This window comes from Telmatherina bonti, assembly GCF_933228915.1.
Source record: "Telmatherina bonti genome assembly, chromosome: 15".
NCBI classification, from domain to species: Eukaryota; Metazoa; Chordata; class Actinopteri; order Atheriniformes; family Telmatherinidae; genus Telmatherina; species Telmatherina bonti.
This window is the reverse complement of record NC_136613.1, coordinates 6,088,814-6,108,188: the sequence shown is the minus strand read 5'-3', so window position 1 is coordinate 6,108,188 and position 19,375 is coordinate 6,088,814. Positions and strand designations below refer to the sequence as shown.

At 41.8% G+C, this 19,375-nt stretch overlaps 1 protein-coding gene across 1 annotated transcript; it reads left to right on the top strand.

The window, feature by feature from the left end:
• The first annotated feature begins 617 nt into the window (after nt 1–617).
• Nucleotides 618–8,542, top strand: dnajb11 (DnaJ heat shock protein family (Hsp40) member B11). The gene is made up of 10 exons (XM_079254425.1): nt 618–753; nt 1,088–1,244; nt 2,402–2,499; nt 3,487–3,619; nt 3,737–3,879; nt 5,545–5,627; nt 5,707–5,764; nt 5,839–5,950; nt 6,027–6,186; nt 7,766–8,542. The coding sequence occupies exons 1-10, from the start codon at nt 680–682 to the stop codon at nt 7,828–7,830; spliced, it is 1,083 nt and encodes a 360-aa protein (XP_079110551.1). The 5' UTR covers nt 618–679; the 3' UTR covers nt 7,831–8,542.
• The last annotated feature ends 10,833 nt before the right edge of the window (nt 8,543–19,375 follow it).

Below are 19,375 nucleotides of genomic sequence, written 5' to 3'. Positions count from 1 at the left end.
TGTGTGTGTGTGTGTGTGTGTGTGTGTAGTTGTGCTCATATGTATTCATCCTCTTTCATTAAAGAAAAGGCTGCATTTGCAACAGTCACTCAAATAACTGCAGACTTAAAAAGGGAACAATAACTAAAAATCTGCAAAAATATAATTTAGTAATATAAGACACTGTTGTTTCATTTAATTGAGTTGAAGAAAGAAAAAAAAAACAAAAAACAAATGTGTCCTGGACAAATGAGAGACTTTTCTGTTGAACAGTGGGACAAAATACCTGTCAACAGGTGCAGAAGTCTGACTGAGAGGAACAGAAAACACCTGACTGGAGCGGAAACATTAAAGGATTCTTCAACTAAATATTAATTTATGAGTGATGTAATATGTAATAAATTATCTTATTTGTTTGATTTAAAAAATATTTCGATTGAACCAGAATTAGAAAATAATGTAATGGTCTTCATAAAATTATAACGTCAAGTTTAACAATAGTCTTTAACAATTTCTTTCTCCGAGGGGCCAAGTGGCTTCTTTTGGATTTGTTTTCATCCAGCTGGTTGCTTGTTTTTCTCACACTATCTGGCAACCCTGCTGGGGAGGGCTTTCTGTGACAGGAGGAAGAAGAAACCTGGTGATCCAAGCTTCAAAAAGCCGGTTGTATCTTCGCCACCAGACCTTTCACAAAAACCCCATGGCTAGGAAAGGGATGAACGCTTGCCATGTGTGCTGCCTGCTCCTGTATGTCACCACGGCGGTGCTGGCCGGGTAAGTGGAACCCGCTCGGGACACGCGGGGGAACCGCATCGCCAGCTGGGACACATGTTCCACTGTGATTGGTCTAACCGTATTCTGCATGTGTGAAGCGGCCTGACACCCCGAGCTAACCCGGTAGAAAGGTGTTAATCTACTCTGTTTACCAGTAGAGACTTTACATTCGCCAACTTGTAATACTTGTCGTGTTTTGGAGCAGTTAGCTCCGAGCTCAGACTGTAGCTGGCTGTCTCATTACCCCTATAATCCCTGAATAATACCTCCTAGCTTTTATTTTATCTCACACATCGTTTCTATAGTAATATATGTGCTCTCCTGTCTGTTGTAGGCGAGATTTCTATAAGATCTTGGGGGTGAGTAAGTCTGCATCTATCAGGGACATTAAGAAGGCCTACAGAAAGCTGGCTATGCAGCTGCACCCCGACAGAAACCCTGACGACCCTCAAGCACAGGACAAATTTGCAGATTTGGGGGCAGCTTATGAGGTAGGTCATAATACATATACGAAGCAGGCTTAATGGGGTTGTTTTCAACCATAATATAACGGGGATGTAAGTAAACTTACTTTATGTGTTGTATATAAATACACATTTTGTGTGGAAGTGCCAGAGGCTTCGTTATAAACGTCTTTTGTACGCTTGCTACGTGGTTGTTGTTGGAAACGCTACGCGCTCTGTGATTGGTCCACAAGACCGTGTGGCTGCATCTGATTGGCTGTAAGGGATGACAGCTGGCACAATAAGAAGTCAGACGTGGATGAATGGGAGTGAGTTCAGATAAACCCTGCAGGTGTTTCCGCCTCTGATGGTCGCATCACCTTTCCAAATGGTACATTCATACAGGATTTAACACCTTGCTTACTATCTACAAGCTGTCATCTGATTTATCAGATTATATTGTATGTATATGTACAGTAGTGCTCATATTTATTCATACCCTTTCATTAAAGAAGGAAAAAAACAGCTGCCTGTAAAATAAGCTGAAATTGACTATAACAATATATGTTGAATTGTTACTTTTTTAAACCGTTTTGATTCAATTGGGTTATTTTCTCTGAAATAAAGAAATATCAATTAATCATAAAACTTGCAATTGTCTGACTTTAAAAACAATCTAGGTAAGTCTGAAGCTTGTAAACAACAAATTTATCAACAGGACAGACTCTGCTCAGAACCGGAAACTCGCTGTCATTAAAAGTCACTTTAATCATAGTTTTTTATTTAACTTTTTATACAAGTCTTCATATTATTTTAATAACTTTTTATACAAGTTGTCATTATTTTATTAACTTTATATACAAGTCGTCATGTTATTTTAATAACTTTTTATACAAGTCGTAATGTTATTTTAATAACTTTTTATACAAGTCGTCATGTTATTTTAATAACTTTTTATACAAGTCGTCATGTTATTTTAATATTTTTTTATACAAGTCGTAATATTATTTTAATAACTTTTTATACAAGTCGTCATTATTTTATTAACTTTTTATACAAGTCGTCATATTATTTTAATAACTTTTTATACAAGTCGTAATATTATTTTAATAATCGTTGAAGTTCCAAATATTGTAAAGTTTTGTTCTAAATCCAGATTCCATGTCAGAGAAAGAAACATGGCAGATGTGTGTGTTTGTCGGCAGGTCCTCTCAGACGAGGAAAAGAGGAAACAGTACGACATGTACGGAGAGGACGGACTGAAAGAGGGACATCACAGCTCTCACAACGACATCTTCTCCAGGTTGGTGTCCTGGGACCAGCAGCGCTCTGGCCTCACAGCACGAAGGTTGCTGGTTCGAGTCAAAGCTGAGCGTGAATGAATGATTGTGTGTCTGTGTGATGGAGCGGCGACCTGTCCAGGGTGCTGATTGTAGGATGCTGTTTTTGTTTACTTGTCCTGTTCAGCAAGCAGGATGACGGTCTGCCTGCTGTGCTGAAATAATAAGCAAGGAATTGGGCAAAATAAAGGAGAAAGTAAACAGAAGAGAAAGGGAGAGAGGTTTCCTTCCTGTTAAAAGGGAGTTTTTCCTTCCCACTGTCGCCGTGTGCTTGGTCAGGATGGGAGATTGAGTTGGACCTCCAAATCAATCTGTTGATTTCCTTATATAGGCTGTTATGAATTGGCTTTCATTATGTTTTTTTCCCTGTCTGTAAAGTGTCTTGAGTTGGCATTGCTGTGATTCGACGCTGTATAAATGAAGTTGAATTAAATTGTTAAAGTTGAATTGAATAAAAGAAGAAGGATACACCAGATAGAAACAAGCTGGTACACCTGGAAGGAAACAGAAAACCTCCTACAACATCTGCAGGAAAACAAAGCTTTAAAACCGTCAGAACCTGTAAGAACCGAGACCGGCTGGGAAAAACGTGGATCAGAACAACAAACACATCTGCAACATGAAGAAAAGAAAACATACACACAAGCTGTAGCTGTTGGTGATGAAACCACAGAACCACACACACACAGCTGGTTGGTTAACTAGAAAGTCAGCGTGGAGGAAACCAGTTTGTTCGCATGAGGGAGACATGTTTAGGAATAAACTTCAGCTGTTTAATAAGTTTTGGGCTTTTTTCCAGCTGATTGATCATGTGATCAGTGATGGAAATATTATTTACAGCAGGTGTTTACCCTCTGTGTGTGTGTGTGTGTGTGTGTGTGTGTGTGTGTGTGTGTGTGTGTGTGTGTGTGTGTGTGTGTGTGTGTGTTTGTTTCCTCTCCTCTCTGAAGCTTCTTTGGAGACTTCGGCTTCATGTTTGGAGGCAACCGGCAGCAGCAGGACCGGAACATCCCCAGAGGAAACGACGTGGTGCTTGACCTGGAAGTCACGCTGGAAGAGGTGTATTCTGGGAACTTTGTGGAGGTGTGGAGGAACTCTTCCTTTCTACATGAACAGTTTCAGCTTTGTAAAAGTTGCAGATCTTTCAGATTCACTTCCTGCCAGTTTCCTTGCTCATCTGACGTCCTCGTTGCCTCTTAGGTTGTACGTAACAAGCCCGTAGCCAAAGAGGCTCCTGGGAAAAGGAAGTGCAACTGCAGGCAGGAGATGAGGACGACGCAGCTCGGACCGGGACGTTTCCAGATGACCCAGGAGACGGTGTGCGACGAGTGTCCCAACGTGAAGTGAGTAAAAGCGCCTGTCATCTGACGGCTGGTCCTGATAGATGCAGCTGTTTCAGAACAGACACATCAGACCCGAGGGTCACATCGATGGTGAATCATGTTAGAAAAGTCTGAAACAGACTCATCAAGTCATCATAAAAACAAGCTTTTGTTTCAGTGTTCCAGCATTTTGTCTCCATGTACCGTTTCTGAATGCCTCCTGGTTGCTATGGTTACTTCACCTCCACTGAGGTCTGCTGGGACTTTACGTGGTTTTAAATCTCTTCTGAAAACTCATCTTTTTATTTTGACTTAACTCCGGAGAGCAGGACCACCAGGTCTTTTCTGTCTTATTTTGTCTTTAGATGTCTTTATTTTAATGTTTGCTTTTAATGTTGATTTATTTTATTTTACCTGTTCAGCACTTTGGTTACTTTGAGGTATGTGAAAGTACTCTACAAATAAAGTTTTGATTGATTGATTGACTGCAGACTATCAGAGAACCATTAATCTCAGGTATTTTAGCTTCCACATGAGAGTAGGTCCTTCTCAGCAGCAATCTGTACGACCATGAAAACATCATCAGGGTCTCATGGCGATTTCACACCTGGAGAGTCCAGGTGACTCGGTTCACATAGTTACAACAGCTGGCTGGTAGGGGCCAACATTCCCCCAAAACTCCTACTGACCAGTAGAGTATAATCTAGCTTACTGATTGGCCGGGAACGGTTTGTTTAGACCAGTGTTTTTCAACCACAGTGCCGTGGTACACTAGTGTGCGGCGAGAGATTATCAGGTGTGCCCTGAGAAATTACCCAATTTCACCTCATTAGTCTAAAAAGCAGCTCTGTGTTCATCCAAACAAAAAGATAATGAAATTCCATCTTCTTGTGTTTATCTGATTTCTATTCAAGAGGCTTTGACAAGATGGACTTTATATTAATGATATAGACTTTAATAAACAAAAACAAAAACACATTTTGGTTTGTGGTGTGACAAAACACTGGTTTAGACCATCAAACAGAGTCTGGTAGACTATGATGGGTGAATGCAGCCTTTATGTCGGCCTGTAAACAAAACGGGGACAGAAAATGTTTAATTGATCCTGTGTGTGAGCTGTCTGCTGATCAGTATGATCAGTATCCGTATGAATCACATGCTAACCTGCAGAACTTTGATTTTAAAGCAGCACTACTAACTTTGGCAGGATTTTTCTTGCGTCCTGTCTCTTCTCTGAGCTCTCTTCAGCCAGTAAAAGTCAGTGTAACGTTGACTCTCGCTTCATCTCTTCCTCTGATCATGTTTTCTTGGACGAATCGGCCATGTTGTGTTTTCACATCGGCCGATGTGACGTGAAGCAGCAACCTGGAAGTGAACCTTGTAATCTGGTTTTTCAGCTTCTGGAAGCTGCAGGGCCGCAGCAGCTCCATGAATTTACAAAATAAATGTCACTGTGGCATCAAAACAAGCCAGAAAAGCTTCATTTAAAGATTAGAAAGGGTCCTAACATTCTACACCGAGTTCAGACAAAGCTGGAATGAAATCGAGTCAAAAACAAGCTTCAAACCAGATCCGACTATTAAAACTAAACGCAGTTTGAGGCGCAGCACAGCTCAGTTTATCTGACTGGCGGTACATGTGATGAAGTCACAGCAGCATCGAACACGTGATGTTTTCCTTCGCCAGGCTGGTGAACGAGGAGAAGACGTTGGAGGTGGAGATCGAGCAGGGTGTGAGAGATGAGATGGAGTATCCGTTCATTGGAGAAGGTAAACTTCCTGAAACTTCATCTGGACGTTGGTTTTGTTCCTCATTGTTCTGCTGCTAATGTCGGATCTGTGATGTCAGGCGAACCACACATCGATGGCGAACCCGGAGACCTGCGCTTCCGGATCAAAGTACTAAAGTAAGAACGGGCTTTATTTTATCTGTGTGTGTGTTTTCTGCTGAGCGTGACCTGAGGAGGCTTTTCCCTTTCAGACATCCGGTGTTTGAGCGCAGAGGAGACGACCTGTACACCAACGTCACCATCTCCCTGGTGGAGGCGCTGGTCGGCTTTGAGATGGACATCGTACATTTAGATGGACACAAGGTTTGGACTTTACAGTCATGTCCAGAACAAAGACCGAGCAGAAGACGTTTAAACCCGTAAAACTCTCTTCCTGCAGGTTCATATAGTACGTGACAAGATCACCAAACCAGGCGCTCGGATGTGGAAGAAAGGTGAAGGTCTGCCCAACTTCGACAACATCAACATCCGAGGTTCCCTCATCATCACCTTCGACGTGGAGTTTCCTCAGACGCAGCTGGATGATCAGCAGAAAGAAGGTGAGACGAAGACTTAATGATGAGAATCTGGTTTTTATAGGAGCAAACGAAGCACTGCTTTTAACTAATCTTAAGTTTTTCTGCAGAACCCTGAAGGGAAAAGTAAAAAATCTGTTTCAGGACAGGTCGATCTGATGTAGCTTTAAACTCTTACGTTATTAGTTTCCTTAACAACGAGGTGGCTCGGGCATCTTGTTAGGACGCCTCCCTGCTGAGGTGTTCCAGGAGGAACATCAGGGACACACTGGCCTGGGAATCCCTCGTGATCCCCCTGCAGAGCTGGTACATGTGGCTGGGAAGAGGAAAGTCTGAGCCTCCCTGCGTAGGCGGCTCTCCCCGCAACCCGACCTCAGACAAGCAGCAGAAAATAGAGGATTAAAACTAGATTTTCTTTTTCAACCCTTGTATTGTGTTGGAAAAAAAATCACTGATTATGTTGCGGGTCATTTTGACCCACACTGTGTAAATCTACTGACAACATTAAAAAAAAAATCTAGTTCAACCAATAACAACTTTTTTCAGATTATGTAAACATTTAGAACAGACATTCAACCCAATCTTTTAACTAGAACACCATGTTTAAGAACTATTTTTGTTTTTCCATCTTCACAAACTCTTTTAACTTGCCCTATTTTCTCTGATGTTCTCAGTTTGAACATTTTACATGTCCTCCAGATGATAGACAAACAGTGTGTTTTCTGCAGATGTAATTCTTGCAAGTTCTGGCTTGTTTTTTCTGACCGTTACAAACATAAAGCTTTCTCTTTAGAAGTTCATCTCCAAGGCAGTTTGATGTAAAGAAGTTGTCACATGTGATGTTCTGCACCACCAGGTGGCTTTCCAGTCTACACTTGCATATTCTATGCATAGCTAGATGTTAAATCACAGGCTATCCATATTTCTAAGCCATACTTGGCAGGATTGTTGGGCATGTACTGTCGGAAAGGACATAAGGCGCTCATCGACAGTAACATGCAAACCAAGATTGTACAACAAGGTAGAATTTTAACTCATTTATCCCACTCATCACAGCTAGCTTGTCTCTTTCATGTCAATTCGCTCTGGTGTCGCGGTTGTCGAATCAGATGACTTGAGATTTTATGTCAAATGTCTCCAGAGACGTTGTTGCTGAAAAGATCTTCATTCCACAGACTTACAGTCCCGGGGCGAGAAGGTTTATCCCTAAGACACACCTGAGTGTCTGTGTATGAATGTCTATTCTAAAGCATTAAAAACATAAATAAGCTATCAAATTTTAGTACATTTAAAGAGACATTTTTTACTCTAATCAGCGACTTACCCACACTGAAGTGTCTGGGTCAAAATGACCCCAACATCATCTTTGTATACAAACACTGCACAGATGTTCGACGACACATCAAAGTCTCCATATTTCACTCAAAAGCTCACGAGCCCAGAAGAGGAAAAGTCACAAATTTTCATGAAGAAAAAGAAAAGTTAACCAGTAGTTTGTTCATGATAAAAACTGAAATGGGTCAAATTGACCCTTAACATAATATAAAGGTTAAAGTCAGTGAAAAGTTTGAGTCTGATCAGCTTGTCTCTCTCTGTCCTGCAGGTATCCGGAGTCTCCTGAAGCAGAGTTCTGTACAGAAAGTTTACAACGGACTACAAGGATACTAACACACCAGCTTCCACAGCCTGGACTGATTTCTTACACACAGATCTGTTCTGTTAGAGAGGGAGGGGGGGTGTTTCTGGCCAGGGTGTATTTATTAATTCCAGAATGTTCTCAGGACGGCTTGAATATGGTTAGTTGTACATCTCCTGAGGAGCAGCTGCAGGTGTTTACTGTCCGGTGTAAAACAGAAATGACACCACCTGTTTTTGTTTTCATTTGATTGAATTAGTTTTTTTTTTTTTTTTTACTGCGACGCGTTTAAACTCCGACCGATCTGTGGATTTACTGCAACTCCGGAGACGAGACTCCACGTCTGCTGAAGGAACAATATGGCTTTGTTTGTTTTCTCCCTTCTTGGTTTCATGAATGTAACAGCGCCACCTGTTGAGGGATTTCTGCTCTGATTCCTGTTCAGTAACTGTAAATAGGGAAGAACAAAACTAATTTCCTGGACTTTTAGTTTCCTGTTTTGTTTGTTAGCATTTGAATCACTTCAGCGTGATGAAAGTTGACCTCCACTCTCCTGTATCTCAGCTACATTCAAAGGGACTTCAGATTACCAGGCGCCGGCCTCGCTGTTGGACTCTTTTCCCGTTTTTTAGGATTTACAATGACTGCAGTGCTGCCTCGCGGTCTCACCACAGTTTTATGGCCTTAAATGTGAATTATTCGGCCATTTTTATGTATTTTGGGGTGGGGATCATGCTCTTTTGACTGACTATATAAATAAAGATTTATATAAATTTGATGAGATGTTACGCCCCAACTATCCCAGTAGGTGGCACTATAAAACCATTTGTTCCAGAGGATGGCTCTGGCTTTCTACCCGGTGCTCTGGCTGTTGGGTAATTCTCACCATGGATGTGGGAGACATCTGGAGGAGGTTAAAGACATGAGAAAGAAACAAAGCTTGAGAGTCCGACACCAGGAAAATATCTCCAGTTTTTCATGTAAAAAATAAGGTTGAAGGATTCAGATATTTAAATAACACCTGGAGCATTTAATGACGTACTGTAGACGCTCAGAGTTCCTCCAGGTCTCCAGCTAAACCTGCAGCCTTTATTCACATGTTTAAAACATGTTTTCTGCAGAACATTACGAGCCGTGAACGATGAGGACGGGTCGGATTGTTCTGGGCCGATGGAGGCAGAGGATGAAACCTTCGGCACTTTGTGGGAAGTCAATCACATAAAAGTCTTGAGCCGCCCTAACGGTGTGCTCAGACCAGACGCGTTTTGAGCGTCGAGCGTCAGGTTTACATGTCTATGTGGAGGCGGGTCAAGCTTTCTCGTGGCGCGTTTCTAGCATTTGCCGTGGCGGCGTGAAGCGTCGAAAATGTAAAAAGTTTTATAAGGTGAAATGCCAATGCAAATGCCAGAGATGGAAAATCCGAACTTTTGCCGCTTGACGCGGGGTGACAACCAATCAGACCGATATAAGTCACGGCTTATTTTTAAGCGGGAGGAAGTCGAAAATTGAGGACAAGCTAATCGTTTCGGTATGTGCAAAGCCAGTCATCTATGACTTCACATTTTTATCATGATAGGAACAGAAAGGACCTCTTGTTTATTTTTTAAATAAAGCCATGCCGCTCTCTCTACTGCATCTGCCATCATTAAAACTGACCGGAAGGAAAGCTCAGCCTTTCCCCTCTCTTTTACACCGAAAAGCGGCAAATGCGACAGCAGCGTCTTGGGCGTTGGAAACAAAAGTGACAGTTTAGTGACCATCGGCGAGCGTTTAACGTGTCTGGTGTGAACACACCGTAAGAGCAGGATTTGAAGTTTTTCTTTGGATTTTCACTGCTTTTTTACTCATTTGAGGAAGAAGAAGAAGAAACGTCGGGACAAAACAAAGAGTACAGCTGATGAACAGGATCAGAAGTGATGTCCTGAAGAAATGGAAACAAATCCAACAAAGACCTGAACCAGGACCTGAGAAATGCATCTGGACCTTTAGCTGAGCCATCTACTGTTGGCTGTAGTCTCGTCAGAAATGGTCTTTATGGAAACAGAACTGTCAACAAGTGATTCTTAAGGAAGGGAAACGGAGAGAAAAGGCTGAGGTGTGTCACATGACAACTGGACTGAAGATCGGCGGTGGCAGGTCTGATGATGGGAGCCTTGACCTCATCATTACTGAAGAAGGGGGTGGGGGGTTCCACACAGACAGCAACATTCAAAGAAGAGCTTTGGAAAGTCCTTCAGGAAGCCTGAAGACTACTTAAAGGAATGACAAAGTTCAGGCTGGGTGAAAGACTAAACATTGAATCATGCAAACGCAGTTTTTTCCTTATTTACTGTTTATATTTGTGTTTCAACACGTTTCAGTAAAGCTAAGACATGGTGGAAGACATGTAGAAGTACTGCATCAGACACGTCAAACTGAAAGCTCAACACTCCAGTCAGCTGTCAGAAGAAGGTCCTGCAGCTGAGACATGTTTACATCTCACAGCGGACAAAAAGTCCAGTTTACTGATAAATCCCAGAGATGTGGAGATCAACCTGGACCAAACCTCCACGAGGGCTAATGACCCAAACCATGGAGGACTGTAAGTGCTCCACCAACTCAGTCTTCATATCATACATCATTCCTCCGAATAAAAGATTTCCAAGATACGACCGATTCCTTGTCTGCATCAATGGAGTAGAAGATTTGGTCGGCAGGACATGAACTGTTCTTCAGAATGATTGTTTGAAGCATGATAGTCTTCAGAACAGGAATGGTTCATCTGAACATGAACAAGTCTTCAGAACAGGAAAGATTCTTCAGAATAGAAACGGTTCATCTGAACATGAATGATTCCTCAGTACATGAAAGATTCTTCATAACATGAACGATTCTTATGTACATAAAAGATTCTTCAGAATAGGAATGGTTCCTCTAAACATGAACGAGTCTTTGGAGCATGAACGATTCTTTAGTACATGAAAGATTCTTCAGAATAGGAATGGTGCATCTGAACATGAATGATTCTTCAGTACATGAAAGATTCTTCAGAACATAAACGATTCTTATGTACATGAAACATTCTTCAGAATAGGATTGGTTCCTCTAAACATGAACAAGTCTTCTGAAAATGAACGAGCCTTTGGCGCATGAACGATTCTTTAGTACATGAAAGATTCTTCAGAACAGAAATGGTTCCTGTGGACATGTACAAATCTTCAGAACAGGAATGGTTCCTCTAAACATGAACAAGTCTTCAGATTAAGAATGGTTCAGAACATCAATGAGTGTTCAGTACATGAACGATTCTTTAGAGCATGAATGGTTCTTTAGTACATGAAAAGATCCTTCAGAATAGGAATGGTTCCTCCAATCATAAATGAGTCTTCAGAACAGGAATGGTTCATCTGAGCATGAATGAGTCTTCAGAACATGAACGAGTCTTTTGAGCACGAACAATAGTTTAGTACATGAAAGATTCTTCAGAACAGGAATGGGTCCTGTGAACATGAACAAGTCTTCAGAAAATGAATGAGTCTTCAGAACAGGAATTGTTCATTTGAACATGAAGGATTCTTCGGTACATGAAAGATTCTTCAGAACATGAATGATTTTTAAGTACATAAAAGATTCTGGTTCCTCTGGACACGAACAAGTCTTCGGAAAATGAACGAGTATTCAGAACTGGAATGGCTCATCTGAACATGAAGGATTCTTCAGTACATGAGAGATTCTTCAGAGCATGAACGATTTTTCAGAACAGGAAGGGTTCCTCTGAACATGAACGAGTCTTCAGAACAGGAATGGTTCCTCTGAACATGAACAAGTCTTCAGAACATAAACGATTCTTTAGAACATGAACGTTTCTTTAGTATATGTAAGATTCTTCAGAAGAGGAATAGTTCCTTTGAACACGAACAAGTCTCTGAAAAAGAACAAGTCTTCAGAACTGCAATGGTTCATCTGAACACGAACGATTCTTCAGTACATGAAAGATTCTTCAGAACATGAACAATTCTTCAGAACAGGAATGGTTCATCTGAACATAAACAATTCTTCTGAACAGGAATGATTCTTTAGAACATGAACAATTCTTTAGTACATCAAAGATTGTTTAGAATAGGAATGATTCCTCTAAACATGAATGAGTCTTCAGAAAAGGAATGGTTCATCTGAACATCAATGAGTCTTCAGAACATGAATGAGTCTTTTGAGCATGAACAATTCTTAAGTACATTAAAGATTCTTCAGAACAGGAATGGTTCCTCTCAACATGAACAAGTCTTCAGAACAAGAATGGTTCATCTGAGCATGAACGATTCTTTAGAATGTGAACTATTCTTTAGTACATGAAAGATTCTTCAGAATCGGAATGGTTCCTCTGATCATGAATGAATCTTCAGAACATGAACAAATCTTTAGAACATGAACGATTCTTTAGAGCATGAACAATTCTTTAGTACATGAAAGATTCTTCAGAACATGAATGAGTCTTCAGAATAGGAATGGTTCCTCTGAGCATGAACGATTCTTTAGAGCATGAACGATTCTTCAGTACAGGAATGGTTCATCTAAACATGAAAGAGTCTTCAGAACATGAACGATTCTTTAGAGCAAGAACGATTCTTTAGAGCATGAACGATTCTTCTGTACATGAAAGATTCTTTAGAAAAGGAATGTTTTTTCTGAACATGAACGAGCTTTCATATCATTAACGGTTTCTCATAACATGACCAGATCTAAAAATGAAAGGTACTTTAGAACATGAGGGATTCTTGAGAACAGTAATGTTTTCTTAGAACGGGAACGGTTCCTCTGAACATGAATGAATCATTTGAACAAAGACTGTGAGCAATGAGCAGTTCCCCAGAACGGAGCTTCTCCTTGCTGCTTCCTAACACTCAGGTGAAAATTGTTGGGTTTGAGGGATGAAGCGGTTGAGTCTCAGTCTGGCTAGTAGATGCTCATACTGTGGGACACATTAACCTTTAGGTCAATCAGGAGGACACATAATGTCCATGAGTTTGTGTCCCATGCTTTCAGATAGCTCACATGGATGGGAGGAAACATCAGTTTGCACCACAGAAACCTCGCTTCAACATCTTAGTGGATAAAGATATTTATATGGGCAAATCCTGGCAGTCACATGACCTCCGCTCCCTTCGGAGCACTCATGCCGTTTTTGGAGTGCTGTACTGAGTTTCACCAGCCGGTAGTAAACTTGTGATCATGTTCTGGGGTAAACCGGGTCCAAATCTCCACGCTTGGCCAGGTGAGAAGCATGTTTTGTTTAATCTGGACATTACGTTAAAAACTATTCAATTGGACAAGTTTATTGGGCCGATCGGAGCGATGTTCATCACATTGACGGAAAAACGTGTTGTTATAAGGCCTTCTAGATAGATGAGTGTGTGTGTGTGTGGTCCATGTGACAGTCGTGTAACCCTTGCTGTGATCTGACCCCGTGACTCCTCTGTGGCTTGATTTCCTGTAACATCTGCCATGAGAGCACCCCTTCCATCGCCCCTGACATACACACCCACACCTTGTGGGTGGAGGCGTCTGTCTGCGTGGGCGGAGCAGGGGATGTCCGCAGAAATAATCACGATGGTTAGTTTATGGTGCGGTAGACGCCGCGCACATCTGCCCACCAGTGTTCCTGGACGTGCACAGTAATCTCCCACAGCTCATGAATGAGTGTGTGTTTGTATTCTTGCATTCATGTGTGTATAATGGACTCCCACAGAGATAGCAGGGCTGTGGTGAAGGGAGTTTCCTCCTCAGCCCACCACAGTCGTTTTCAGGCTCTGCAGAGGAGAAGAGGAGCTTTGTGTCGGCGCTCAGAGAAAACATCTTCCCTGTTCATCTCGCTGCTCCGTTCTCCAACTAATAAAACCACAAAGATTCAGGATGTTTCAGGCCATCGTGGAGGCTTCCTTTAGCTAACACCAGAATACTCTACAAAGATCTAATAATCAGGATGTGTAAAAATTAATTTAATTTAGTCAGTTTCATCCAAAATTACTTCATGTTTGGTTCAGTTTTATACACAATCAGACAAACTAAATGTGGAAATTGAGCATCAATCCGACAAACGCCTGGCTGAACGAAATCATCGTAACTTCTATTACGCAAATTTACAGACTTTTCTGACTTTTAAAAAATGTGTTTCTGACTTGTTTTAATGACAGTCGCATCTGTTATCATACATTCCTGGAGTCATCGTTGTCCCGCAGCGTACCGCAGCTGAGAAACACTTAACTTTGTCTTCCGAAATACTCCACCACTTTACAGCCGAGTTTCACCTGAAAGGCCCATTTTTGCTCGGCGCAGAAAACGGATACGCAGAAAACGGATACGCAGAAAACGGATACGCAGAAAACGGATACGCAGAAAATAGATACGTAGAAAACAGATACGCAGAAAATAGATATGCAGAAAACAGATATGCAGAAAACAGATACGCAGAAAACGGATACGCAGAAAACGGATACGCAGAAAACGGATACGCAGAAAACAGATATGCAGAAAACGGATACGCAGAAAACGGATATGCAGAAAACTGATACGCAGAAAACTGATACGCAGAAAACTGATACGCAGAAAACGGATATGCAGAAAACTGATACGCAGAAAACGGATACGCAGAAAACGGATATGCAGAAAATGGATACGCAGAAAACGGATACGCAGAAAACTGATACGCAGAAAACGGATATGCAGAAAACGGATACGCAGAAAACGGATACGCAGAAAACGGATACGCAGAAAACTGATACGCAGAAAACGGATACGCAGAAAACGGATACGCAGAAAACGGATACGCAGAAAACTGATACGCAGAAAACGGATACGCAGAAAACTGATACGCAGAAAACGGATACGCAGAAAACTGATACGCAGAAAACTGATACGCAGGAAACTGATACGCAGAAAACTGATACGCAGAAAACTGATACGCAGAAAACGGATACGCAGAAAACGGATACGCAGAAAACGGATACGCAGAAAACTGATACGCAGAAAACTGATACGCAGAAAACTGATACGCAGAAAACGGATACGCAGAAAACGGATACGCAGAAAACGGATACGCAGGAAACTGATACGCAGAAAACGGATACGCAGGAAACTGATACGCAGAAAACGGATATGCAGAAAACGGATACGCAGAAAACTGATACGCAGAAAACGGATACGCAGAAAACTGATACGCAGAAAACGGATACGCAGAAAACGGATACGCAGAAAACTGATACGCAGAAAACGGATACGCAGGAAACTGATACGCAGAAAACGGATACGCAGAAAACGGATACGCAGAAAACGGATATGCAGAAAACGGATACGCAGAAAACGGATACGCAGAAAACGGATACGCAGAAAACGGATATGCAGAAAACTGATACGCAGGAAACTGATACGCAGAAAACGGATACGCAGAAAACGGATACGCAGGAAACTGATACGCAGAAAACGGATACGCAGAAAACGGATACGCAGAAAACGGATACGCAGAAAACGGATATGCAGAAAACGGATACGCAGAAAACGGATACGCAGAAAACGGATACGCAGAAAACTGATACGCAGAAAACGGATACGCAGGAAACTGATACGCAGAAAACGGATACGCAGAAAACGGATACGCAGAAAACGGATACGCAAAAAAAAAGACAAGCAAAAAAAAAGATACGCAGAAAACGGATACGCAGAAACATTTGAGGCAAACAGCAAAAAAAACTTTGTGGTTTTGTTTTTCTTTCTCCAGTGCTCTTAGACAGCGGTGCATAACTGCTACCAACCCGTCTCAAAACGTGGAAGTGAACTCTGAACTCTGAACTGTCCTCATACGAGGACGATAACGTATAACAACATTTGAAACAGACGTTCATATTTATGTGCTTAAAGGAGCAGAAACGAGCATTGAGTCTCCTCATCGCATGCTAGCAACTGGATATCAATACAATGGCTGCTCTTAATGCAGAGCATGGTCGATTCATCAGACACCCATAACGACATTATTAGGGGAAGAGAGGAAAAGAAGAAAAAAAGGTACAGAGGGACAGATAAAAGAGTCAACATTGGACTGACTTTTACTGATCGGAGAGAGCTCAAAGAAGAGACAGGACGAAAATGGATGCTGAATGAGTCTTCGATGGAGAAAATCTCATCTTTAATAAGTTTTTAAATGTTAATATATTAAAGCGGAATAATTTATAAAATAAAAATATGTCCATGTTGTAGAAACTGAAAAGTTAAAGACATACTGCAGAACTGTTGCCATTTTTCCATCACGCGCCCTCCATCGACGGCTAATTCAGCATCCATCCTGCATCCTACCTGACCTGTTAGCTCTCTCCAGCCAGCAGACAATCTTACCATGACTCTGGTTTTGTCTCTTTCTCTCTTTTAATCTTGTGTTTCTTTGCTGAATCAGCAACGTTGCGTTTTCTAAACAGCCAGTTCCTTATTATACCGTGAAGCGAACCGTTATGTTGCGTCCTGGATGTAAAAGTTGTATAGTGTCGGTTCCTCAGCCTCGGGGCGCTGCTGGATGTCACTGTGTCATGAAACAAGTCCGAAACGCAGAGTTTTAAGGTCAGAATTTTACGTGATGCACCTTTATTATGCTCTGGAATTTCCTTTCATGGATGAATAAAGTATCTTTCATTTAATTTAATTTTGGTCCAGCCTTTCTGTGTCCATAAAAATGAAGACTCAGCCTGGAGTTCTTGATCAATACAACAGCAGAAGTTTAGTCCGTTTGCTGCTCTGCAGGATTCAGGCGTATGTTAACACACCAAGGAGGAAAGACATCAGAAATACTAATAAAGAAGGAGTCCATAATTCAACAGCGATACTGGTTATTTATTGGTAGGAATCATTCATAACAGCTACTAATCGTCTCAGGAGTGGACGTTCCAGCAAATTCAGCCCAAGATCAGACCCAAGAGGTACATCGCAGACCCTCCAGGCCTCTGTTAGCATGTTCAATGCTAAAGTTCATGACAGTCCAGTTAGAAAAGACTGGACCAGTATGGCTTGTTGGGAGGGTTGCAGGAGAAAAAAAGAACAAGGCAACCCGACTCAGCGTTGTGAAGCTGCATCCAAACAAGACTTCTGAAACAAAGTTCATCAGACAGGCCGGAACAAAGTGGACAAGTTGGGTCAGAAACTGCAAACTAGGTTGTTCTCGTTCTCATTCTTCCTTTCTTTTTTCTTTCTCTCTCTCTCTTTTTCTCTTTACAAGGAGTTTTCTATTTTCTCTTCTTTTCTATTCTCTTTCTGTCCCTCTTCTGTCCTCTCCAGTCCGGTCCAGCAGTACAAACTTTGTAATACAAACAGTTATGCAGAATAAATAGAAAAATAAAATTAAAATCCAGAATATCAAGGTGGGCATTATATCTATGATGGTTCCCTTGGAAAAGCCCAGCATTTTGCCTGGACAAGACAAAAAAAACAACAACTGCAAACTATCAGCACGGCGGTGGAAGGTGGATGATCTGGGCTTGTTCTGCAGCTGCAGGACATGGACACATCGCAGTAACGGACTGTACCATGAACTCCTCTGGGTACGCAATTATTCCAGTCAAATGTGAGTCAGTCTGTCAGAAATGCTTCAAACTTCAACGACCTTTAACAACGTTGGAAAGAAAGGTGGAGCACAGTTCCCTCGCACCCGGTGGAGAGACGCGTAACGTCATCCAGAAAACCACTTCTTTAACTTAATGCTGATAAAAGTGGTTCTACAAGCTGTTATTATGCACTTTTATGTTTATTCACACGACTCTTTCGGTTGTGATGAGGATTTCAGGGTCCAGTCCGTATGCACACGCTTAAAACTCGGCATATGTGGTGAGATTTGGTGACCCACTCTGAGATGTGGGTCTCCCAGCGGCGGCCTGGCTGAGTTATGTTGGGGATTTACCAGCCACCCGCAAGTATATCTTTAACCACTTGTAATTGCAGATTGTAGAGCACACGAGGGCAGCATTGCCTCTTCAATGGGAACGTCTGTAAATCACTTCTGATTCATTCCAGCGGTCTGTGCATGGAACACGTGCACGCCTGCACTTGGCAGTTGTTAATGCAGATAAGCACAGAGATCACACTTGACCCTGAATGTAATGACTTTTAAGCGCAGCTGCAGGGTTAAGAGAGGCTTCGGCTAAAGGAGGGGTAATTGAGCAATCTGCTCTGTATATATGTTCATGTGTGTATGTGTGTGTGTGTGTGTGTGTGTGTGTGTGTGTGGTGGCGCCGTCGGCTGTTTTGACCTGCTCTGACTCTGCAGTGTGCTCGGTTAATGGTGCCTGACCTCTCCAACGAGCCATTACTCACAGCAGAAAACTGTTAGCTGTTTCCTAAAAGTGGCTTTTGACAGAAGGTAAAAACTTCTGATGAAAACAAACAGTTTTAATTTCATTCAAGGTCTCTGTTGTGAATTATGCAATCAAAACCTGGGAAGTCAACCCGTTCTGTTGGCAAATGCGTGCTTCGCTAAATTATCTGACACCTGTATGTGATGTCAAGGTTTTACAAATCTTCACAGAGTCAAATCTTTTGCAGTCAAATGTCTTCACAAGTATCAAGGCAGACCAATATTTCTACTTAGACTCAAAGCAAAGACACAATCTATGACAGAAAAATCTATATTTTGATCCTCAGGGATTTTATTGTTCCTGAAAAAACAAGAGAAGCAACAAACTAGACGCCGTTAACCATCTCTCTTATGGTTGAGGAGGAACTTGGGTCCATTCTTCTATCCAGTTTTGTTTCAGTTCAGGTCTCTGAAGGTCCCGTTTACTCAGAATGAGGTCTGGACTTTGACTGGATCACCTGATTTTTCTCTTTTTCACCCATTTAGAGCTGGGATCCTTGTCCTGTTGCATGAGACAGTCCAGCTTTAGTCGTCGGACAGATGGACTCACATCTAAAACACTGTGGTATCCAGAAAACTTCATGGTCCACCCTCTGACAGGAAGATGTCCGGGTCCAGACCATCATCCCACCACCACCATGCCTGACAGTAGTGATCTTTTCCCTTTTATGCTGTATGGCATTTTTTCAACAACAGGAAGAAAGGAAGGAAGGAAACGATCTCACCGTTGGTGAAAACATAAACAGGAAACGACGTGGTGTGCATGTCGGGCTGTATTGGGGGAGTGTGTGTGTGTGTGTGTGTCTGTGTGTGTGGGGAGGGTAACTATCCACATGATGTGTGTAATCAATGCCTCTTCACTGACAGCAAAGTTTAAAGAGAGTAAATAACTTTAAAAGTTTCAGTTTGGAGAAAAGCGTCTCCTGAATGACTGAAGAACATGTTGTTGTTGTTGTCCTGTTTGTGGGTGAAAAAAGGACCACAACAACATAACAGCTCACATTTACATGGACAGGATTCATCTTGCAGTCAAGTTTCACTCTGGAGTTCGTTCTCCAACCTAAACCCAAAAGTCCGTTACCATGGAAACTAGAGATGCCCGGTATCTTTTTTAATGCCACAACATCTACGTATTATACATGAAACTCTTCAGCTACATCTCATCCCACTCTAAATGAGAAAATAAGAGAGATGTGGTCTATAGTTTTTGTGGC